Source organism: Pseudomyrmex gracilis, unplaced genomic scaffold (assembly GCF_002006095.1).
Source record: "Pseudomyrmex gracilis isolate BER0280 unplaced genomic scaffold, ASM200609v1 scaffold_10, whole genome shotgun sequence".
Classification (NCBI taxonomy): Eukaryota; Metazoa; Arthropoda; class Insecta; order Hymenoptera; family Formicidae; genus Pseudomyrmex; species Pseudomyrmex gracilis.
This window is the reverse complement of record NW_018020594.1, coordinates 502,233-511,842: the sequence shown is the minus strand read 5'-3', so window position 1 is coordinate 511,842 and position 9,610 is coordinate 502,233. Positions and strand designations below refer to the sequence as shown.

The following is a 9,610-nucleotide window of genomic DNA, read 5'->3' as shown; positions in this document are numbered from 1 at the left end:
CATAAGACATAAGAACATCAACCAATTCAGCCTTCCATTTTTATTCTAGAAAGCTTTGATTGGTTGATTTTCTTATGTCTTAGGCTGAATTCTCATGCAGACACTGGTGATTTGACACCGAGCGTTGATTAGTGAAAAGCGGATGGTAAATTAGGGTTGCCTTTATCCTTACCATCCGCTTTCCACCAATCAACGCTCGGTGTCAAAGCGCCGGTGTCTGCATGAGGATCTAGTCTTATGCGTTATGCAAATGTCTGTGCTTCGGCCTTCAGGCTTCTCTCTGCTATCATCAGTTTTCTCTCTGGCTGAACCCAGCCAATTATTGAATATACCTATGTATACATATCATATACATATATAAGTTTTGAAGGTTAGGTTACAAGAAATATTGTTATGGATGATAAAAAAGAAGAAAATATACCTGATAAGGCACAAGAATTGGCAAAATCTGCTGTCTTGACGCCTAGTACTTCTCTTCCAGCTGGTACAGTAACAGTAAAGGGTAATTTTTCAATATATTTTATAATACGATAATTAATTAGTAGGTTAGGGTATAATAATAATTAGTTTATTAGTACAAGTATTACTATTATTATTATAGAAACAATAATGATAATAAAGGTATATATTTCTAGGTTACGATTTCAATAAAGGACTTGATTATCATGAATTATTTAAAAATATGTTACATTGTGGCTTTCAAGCAACAAATTTTGCACTAGCAGTCGAAGAAATAAATAAAATGCTACAACAAAGGCATATACCTCTTGCAGAAGATCAAATAGACACAGTAGAAGATGATGAATTTATACAACGAAAGTCTCAATGTACAATATTTCTAGGATATACATCAAACATGGTATCCAGTGGTGTGAGAGAAATTATACGATTTCTTGTGCAACATAAATTTGTACGTTTATACATTTGATAGTTTTATTTAGCAGATCTTTTTTGTAAGTATTTTTTGATGCTAAATATAACATTCTTAGGTAGATTGCATTGTTACTACAGCTGGTGGAATAGAGGAAGATTTCATAAAATGTATGGCACCCACATACATTGGAAGTTTCTATGTAAATGACAGACAACTCAGGGAAAATGGACTTAATAGGACAGGAAATTTAATAGTGCCAAATGATAATTATTGTTTGTTTGAAGATTGGGTGATGCCAAAATTAGACACAATGGTTACCGAACAGAAGGAGAAAGTATGTAAATTTTTGATAAAGAATACTGTTTATACACAAAATACAAATTTATATATAAAGTTTTAGATAGAGTTATATAGTTATTACATAGAGTTATAGTTTTATATAGAGTTATATTTTTATGGTTAAACTTAGGGAACTTTGTGGACACCATCTAAAATGATAACGAGATTAGGTGAGGAAATCAATCACGAAGATTCAATTTACTACTGGGCTGCGAAAAATAAGATTCCAGTATTTTGTCCAGCCTTAACTGATGGCAGCCTTGGTGACATGATGTTCTTTCATTCGTACAAAAATCCAGGACTTGTACTAGATATAGTTGCGGGTTAGTTTTAATGTTTTAATACACATTTTGTTGTCTTATAATTTTATTTATGTTTGATTTTCAAATTTTTTAGATTTGAAGAGATTGAATAGAATAGCTATGAAGGCACTGAAGAGTGGCATAATAATCGTCGGAAGTGGTGTGATAAAGCATCACATTTGCAACGCTAACCTCATGGTAAAGTGATTTTTCAGCATATTATGTGAGTTATATTGCACACACAATGATATTATATTTTACAAACAGAGAAACGGTGCAGATTACGCTGTTTTCATCAATACTTCGTCAGAATTTGACGGCAGCGACAGCGGTGCTCGACCTGAAGAAGCAATTTCCTGGGGAAAAATTCGGAAAGACGCCGCACCTGTTAAAGTAACTCGCGACAATATCTCTTCCATGCACACAGAACAGCAGTTATTTAAAATTATCAAGCAACGCTGTTATTTTATATTTCAGGTATGCGCTGACGCTACTCTAATATTTCCATTATTGGTGGGAGAAACTTTTGGAAGATACTACCATTATTCGGAAAACACCAAAAGTAAATCTAGCACTGCACTTGATTCAAACGGGGAGACAAAATAAGGTAAATATAATATGAAGACTACAAGGGAAGTACTTGATAAGTCACATTTTCGTAATTTTAGAAGAGAACGATTTTAAAGTTTGAAACGTGTATGTATTTCTGTTACACGTTTTATAAAAATGGTTTATAAAATTTAAATATCTCAGAATCTATCAAGAATTTTCCTTTCTCGTTCTTTTTGGATAATTAAAACTCCATTTTAACTATCAAATAACATCAAAAACACAATCAAAAAGATTGACTTATCAAGTTCTTTCTTCTCTTGTGGTCTTCATATGTAATACAATAATAATAATATATATACTATGTAATACAATATAATTACATACAATTATAAACATTATGTATTAAAATAAATTTCTCAAAAAAGAAAAAAATAAAAGACAGATTCAAAATCCTGAAAAACCCAAGAAGTCGATATTTTATTGAATTTGAAATTAATTTAAAATTAATTTATGCTCTCTAGAAGAAGTTAATTATTTACAGTTCAAAAGTTAAAGTAAAATCAAGTATTGGCACACATTGTTATCGTTTCTCGTTCCCATTCCGTTTCAAGGATTCCGCATGTGGAATTCACGTTCCTCGGCGTCGTCAATGTTCGATTTCGGGAGCGCCGCGACGCTCGGCGACGCTTGCGCAACGTTTGTGTGCCTGCACGGCAGGTGTCGGGGGCGCAGGTTCGCCAGGCGTCACGGCGCCCCGCGCCGCATGGAAGCGATGAGGGTGGTAGGACGTTCGCCAGTTGTTACCCGTAAGCCCGCGCTCGCGGACGCCGGGCATTAAACCAACCCCAGATTCCCCTAATCACACACGGCTCAAGCTTCCTTGATTTTATGATTTCTGTTTCTTTGTCCCGCGTGGAAATCGACTGTTCGAGATAACATCGGCCGAACGCAGCTATTGATGGTCATTGTCGTTATCGTTGTTGTTACCGTCATAAAACCCTGCCGATCCGCTCGCAAGTCGTCAACATCGCGAATCGTAATCGTCGCGGTGCTCCTCTTTCTTATCAATCTTCCCTCTCTCGCGAGATATCGCGAAATATCGCAGCGCGGTAGTGGTGTTGGTAGTAGTGGTGGTGCTGGTCGTCATCGGCAATGAACGATGATGGACGTGGAGGAAACAAATTCAGCGTCCACCGCGAGCTCCTCGCCGAGACCGTCGAGCCCTTCTGCGGATTTCACGTTCATCAGGTGAGAGATCTTACAACTCGCGGAACGCAAAATCATCATTTCGATAGGCTTGGATTGGTTCAATTATTATCGGTAGATTTCAAAACACTGCGTTTTATTTTATGTGTGATCGTCGGAGGTGAGCTTCAATATATTATATTAAAAATTAAATTCGTGTCGGGAGAGATTTATACGATGTACGCGCAATAAAAAGAAGTTTATTTTCCTCGTTATAGCGTCGAGCAGTCAAGAAAGAAAAAGAAAGAAAGAGAGAAAGAAAAACTACAAGAGTGTAGAGAAAAGACAAACCTAATTTTTACGCGCACACGCACTGTACGAGTACACAGCGTTTCCTAGAATTTGACCTTGTTTTTCTTTCTTCCCGCGATAGAAAAACTGAACTATAAAAAAAAAAAAAAAAAAAAACACTTTACAAACACGTGTAATATAACATTATAACGTACATTACTTTCTTTTTCTTTGTGACCATAGTGAGCATGATATTAGTTGATCATGTGATCGCTACTATAGTCGTACTTGCCATTATAACTTACTTCGCCGATTAGATATCCGTGCGCACTGCCTAAAATCTAAAGTTATGTGTGTGTATACGCGTGAAATGTACTTCATTTGAATAGATACATACTAGATTTGAATTTCTCGCACGCAATTTTTTCACATCTCTTATCACTCGCACACAAATTTATGTTAATACTGTCAAAAAGTGCTAAGTTTAAAAAGATAGTGTCGTAAAACATTTCCATACAATGTTTTCAACATTTGCAAGGAAAACAATTGCTGTTCGAGCTCATGTTGGACCAATTGTGGCGCTTTCAAAGTACAGTGCGACGATGCGCTTGTGAACAATGTGATATCTTCAGAAGATACAATATTTTGCGTTTGTGCGCGCGTGATATTGTGATTCGGCAGCAGGGCTGTAAAGGGTCTCGCACAAGTTCGCATATTCGCAGGTGTATATACGCGCGGGCGTCAATTAATAATGCACGCATTAAGTGCAGCCGTCTCTCGCTCTAGCGTCCAGTCCGCGCGCTCGCTCCTCCATTCTGTTGATTTAAAAATGCAAGTAGCGAAGCGCACAACGAGCCATTCGGGGCCGCACCGTGGCGAATATTCGATCTCCTAGAGGCTAGCATCCATGTTTCATGACAAGTATAGCGAAAAGCAACCGATCCAAAAGCCGGATAAATTTGCAGAATTTTGCAGTTGAAAAAAGTTTTAAATCCATTCTGTCGACTTCTTGGGACGTGAGAGCCAGATCACCGTGACACGTCTCTGAATTTTGAAGCTACAATTTTGCGAAATTTTTAAATTTTGATATAAATACGTAAAAAAAAATATTTTTTTTTTTTATTAATAATGGAGGTTAATAACATAATCCAACGTAACGAACATTCAATCTGCAAAGAATCATCAGAAATAACATAAAAAATTATAGGTTTTAAGCTCAATTTTTTTGTTTTACAATTATATCGACCTAAAAAATTAATCGAAGGGTTCTTAGTAATTTTTTACCCGAGATATTAATAAAGAATAAGTGACTTTTATATCGTTTTTTTATAGTTGCTTCTAAGTATATGATGTTGCAATAAGTATAGTGTTTTATTGTATTTTACATACAGATTGCTTGATGTCGTTTTGTACCGCAGTTGCTTGGTAAATGAATAAAGCGGCTAGCTATATACAGGCTCAATGGTATCGAATAATCAATACTAATTAATTCAGCGCGCATGGTGATGCGGAATGGGCGGATTATTCTGTAATTGCGAGTAAATACGCAAATGTCTCTCCTGGCACCTTTCGTCCGCACATAAATTGTTAAAATGTAAATCGTTTAGTACAGTTTTTCAATCTTTTAATACATTTTGCGTGTGTATGTGTGTTTGTGTGTATGTGTGTCTTTCTCTCACTTTCTCTCTGCAAGTAGGAGCTTTCCCCAAAATTAACCTATTCCATTTCAAAGTGATTTATTGATTTTAATTAAAATTTATATGTATTCAGAATATAATTTCGTTCTATTAATTTAATTCAAATAATAATCCAATGATAATTTTGATATTAATTATTTCAGTATTGGTTTAAAAATTGCCGCATTTAATAATGAATCTTTTTCAGTAAAAAAATAAACTTGTCTTTTCATAAAACATTTGTAAATAAGAAAGAAAAAAAAGTATTGCAGAGAACAAACATCTACTTTTGCTGTATTCAGGAGATGAAGTTTCTTTTTTTTCTACGTGGTTTTTTTTATTTTTTCATCATAATTTTATCGAAGTACTTTTCCATGTCGCATGAATTAATATAACTCTTATACATAATTCGTAACGTATAATGAGATTTGAAGAATCGTGTCGGACACATACAAAGTTTATACAAAGTTGCATTTGATGAAATAGTTTTTTCTTTCAAAAACAGATTGCATTAAAAAAATTATTTCAGAATTTCTATTTCTTGACAAAAGATTGATCTACATTTTTTGCTGTACTTCTATTTATAATATATTAATTTTTTTAAATATTTTTTTGTCACAAATTTATGACGTTTCTTTGCTTGATCGAAGACACGAAATCACGCTATAAAGACAAAATCTGACGCGTATGATCGGATATCTATACGCGGGGGTATTTTCGGTTGACCCACTTTATTCTATCTATCCAAAGAAGATAATTATCGACGATACTAGGAATAGCGGCCGACACATGAGTATCACAAATGATATCAACCATTCTTTTTTCCCCTTTTGACTGTGAAATCGGTATCAATTAATAGTCTAAATTATAAAACGATTTGAACACCAATGTTAAATTTCAAAATTTACCGTGGAAAAGTATAGAACACATCGAGAACTGTAAAGATTTCTTGCACAGATGACGCGATATCGTAATAAACAGCGACCGTTAATCGCGCGAATTGTTCGCAAAGAGACAGATGCATGTAAAAATCGCCAATTTTTCTAGCTCTTCGCCGCTCATTTTTCGGCTTGATTAATTTTTCGTAAAACCGGATCTGGTGTGGGAATTGTAAGCAAAACTGGGTCAACCTTTTATTGCACCGTTCCAAGGCTTGTGCCCCGGCGGTATCGAGCGTCAAATGGAGCTACAGCGAGAATAATGCCGATTGTCCTTTCGAACTTGAACTACTTTCCGTGTAATATCGCCTCGCGTCTTTCGTCCAGATACATAATAGATGTCTCTTCATTTTAGCGTGAAGGGAGAGCCAATGAGTCCTTTGAAGGACGAGCCGAGCAGTCCTCTGGAGGCTACCAGTCCTGGTTCCATTGTACGCAACAACAACGGTGAGTTCTTGAAAATAATTACAAGCTGCACATATTCGAAGTGCTCTCGGCCTGATGTTTGAATATATTTGCGAAAATGTTATTTAAAATAACATAAAAAAGATACTTGAAGAAATAATGTTTCTTTTTTGTGAGTTAGAAAACTTTTTATAACTTTTAATAGAGAGATTGGGATATTATATACATATATATTGCGCATTTCATGTAATTTAATTTGAAAAATACGAGGGAAGAGCACAGAGAGATGCAATTTCTTTTAATCGATGTCATATGAAACCGGTCTTCTCTTCGCATACAACTAGATTAGAGGAGCGTGCTTAATTCATTGTCAGTCAAATTCCGCACATTGCATGCGCATACGTACATATATACGTACATAGATTTCATTCAAAATATTCTGCGAGAATTCTTACTCAATGCAAAGTAACCATTCCCATTCCTGCGAACTAGACCTACTTTACTTTTATTACGACGTTTCGGAGATGCACTTCTACCGGTCGTGCTCGTAGAAGCGCAAGAACGTAAATAGAAGAAGAAAGTTACCTCAAAAGCTAGAGGATTATTACGAGAAAGATGCAAAACTGAAAAGAATTTTAATAGTTTAATGGAGATATATTGTACAAGCTATAACGCGCGCGAAGATAAAAGCTTAAGGGAAGAGATGTAAAGCAAAACATTCTTTTTTTCACTTAATTTTTGTTCTAAAGTTACAAAACTTTTGCGGCGAGTAACCAAACTCCGTGAATATTTTTATCGGGGAGAAAAAGTTCACGTACCGCGCCCAATTATTGCGAGAATCCGTCATTAGGAAGTAGGCAACGTATAAGAGTGCTCGCGTGACGATAAACAGAATGACAGAGAAAAAGAGAAGACAGAAAGAGAGAGAAAGAAATAGAGAAATAGAAAGAGAACGAGAGAGAAAGAAAGGAAGAGAAAGGGGCAGAGAATGAGCACCGCTGTCAGGCGCGAGGGGATGAGGTTCCAGCTGTAGCTGTGGCGTTGGATCGATTCAAAAGCGGCAGCAAAGCGCCCCACCCTATTATGTGTTTTCTTCAGACCCCCTATCCCCCGTTTCAGCCCCCGCTGCTTCTCTCTCGTCGTGCAAATCCACAACCACCACCCTCTGCGTGCTACAAACCCTTTACTACATACTGTGTACCCCTCCCCTTTCACCTCTCTTCTCCCATGGCTTCACATCGCGCCGGAACAGTTTACTGCGCGCCGGAAGATCTAGGCAACCGGAAGTCCCTCTCGCTCGCTTCGCTTTGATTAAAGCTGACATTTTTTTGTTTATTCTCTTTTTTCCCCTTCCCTCTCTGTTTCTCTCTCTTTCTCTCTTATTTTCTGTCTATCTTTCTTTTTCTTTTGCTTTCTTTTTATACTCCGCGTTCATCCCTCGAACGTTTGAGAAACCGTGAAATCAAATGCGTTCCCAAAATTGGCTTTCTGGTCACTGGTGATCGGTATAAGACGGGCGTCCTAATAGGTAATTGGCCGTTCGGGGAGAATTTCTGGAGTATCCGAGAAATTCTCTAGTTGATAGTCAATTAGCCGTCGGGAGTTCCGTTTATGTTGGAAGGTCAATGTGTTTCTCGGCTCTTTTATGGGATAGGTCAAACATGGTAGTCTCTTTATTCGATGTAGAAGTATCTTAAGAGAGTATCTGATATAAAATAATAATCCGTCAAATAAAATATATATTGTTGTTAAATACATATACATATATATATATATATATACACACAATGTTGTATATATGTACACATATAACAAAAACAAGGATTCAACAAGTGACAAAAAATAAACTATGTAACAATGGAGAAAAAAATAAAATTCGCCATCAGTTTGATGCTTTGATTACATTTACAACCATAAATCGAGTCGCGTTTCTCAGCAATGAAAGGGTTAAGGACGCATTTACGTTATAAGAATATCTCATTATGTAGGTCGCGGAGATGACGATATATTATTATCACATTGCATAAGAGCCGACACTCTATAATTATGACTATAAACTTATAACAGTATAGCGCTGAATGAGGAGGCGTCTAGCCGTCGCACCACGATCGAGCTTTTCCACGATTTATGTGTGTGTGTGTGTGTGTTCCGCGTTTCCTTTAATTAAGAGATACACTGCGCAGATTACTATATAGATTAGTCTATTAAACTCTTCTCTCCAATTTTGCATCCGATAAGTACGGACGTTTGCGAAAGTTTTTTCGACTTTTCGTTATTAATGTTAGCAATTAATTTTATCGCACGAAATACTGTGTTTACGCGGTTTTTTCCACGTGTTGATTACATCGAGTTGATCCAATACCGATTATGTCATCATAACTTTCACCTTCCACAGAGAGAGATCTTGCAGTCGGACGTGAAAGAACGTACGTGAAAGAGCGCACAATGGAGCGAAGCGCTGACTGAACATCTACTTATTATAGTTACTATTTCGTAATAATTGTTTTACAATTGATATATTTTTTCTGTATTACACAATTTTCATCTTCTTGTCTAGCTTCTCTCGTTACTTAGTAAATTCCGAGAACACAAAAAGAAACAAAACTAACAAAGATTTTGCTCGTCAGAAATTAAAGATCTTATTTTTCATAAAATTTTGTCAAAAATTATTCATAAGTTTTAGTACTTGTATTAACATTTTTTGAGTAACAAAGTAATACGCTCTCTTGTACATTCTCTTTTAAGATCAAAACAACTCCGATTTGTCTCGGTTATAAAATATAAACTGAAATCTCTCTCTCCATCAATATAATTACTATTAACTTTGCAAATAATAATACTAATCTTTTACTCGAAACTCGAAGAAAGAGAGAGAAAATGAGAAAAGGCAACAGAGTAAAAGAGAGGTAAAGAGAGAGCGCACGGTTTATATTTGCGAATAAACTGCAGCAGCAGCAGCGCGAAAGCTCGATGAGGGGAAATGCAGCGCGCGGCTCGCATAATGTTAACACACAAGTACACAGCGAGAAAAAGAGAGGGAGAGAGAAA

General features: G+C 36.2%; 2 protein-coding genes across 4 annotated transcripts in view; both read left to right on the top strand.

Moving 5' to 3' along the window:
- Positions 1 to 281: 281 nt before the first annotated feature.
- Positions 282 to 2,405, top strand: LOC109862400 (probable deoxyhypusine synthase). Its single transcript, XM_020442445.1, has 7 exons — positions 282 to 502; positions 636 to 910; positions 990 to 1,208; positions 1,344 to 1,536; positions 1,610 to 1,713; positions 1,783 to 1,908; positions 1,993 to 2,405. The coding sequence occupies exons 1-7, from the start codon at positions 394 to 396 to the stop codon at positions 2,119 to 2,121; spliced, it is 1,155 nt and encodes a 384-aa protein (XP_020298034.1). The 5' UTR covers positions 282 to 393; the 3' UTR covers positions 2,122 to 2,405.
- A 481-nt stretch (positions 2,406 to 2,886) lies between these two features.
- LOC109862376 (ecdysone-induced protein 78C-like) overlaps positions 2,887 to 9,610 on the top strand; it is a 57,401-nt gene continuing 50,677 nt past the window's right edge. For all 3 annotated transcript variants that reach the window (XM_020442423.1, XM_020442414.1, XM_020442420.1), the window contains exons 1-2: positions 2,887 to 3,315; positions 6,513 to 6,604. In XM_020442423.1, the coding sequence (XP_020298012.1) occupies positions 3,227 to 3,315; positions 6,513 to 6,604 (181 nt within the window). In that variant the 5' untranslated portion in view covers positions 2,887 to 3,226. The remainder of the gene's footprint in view (positions 3,316 to 6,512; positions 6,605 to 9,610) is intronic.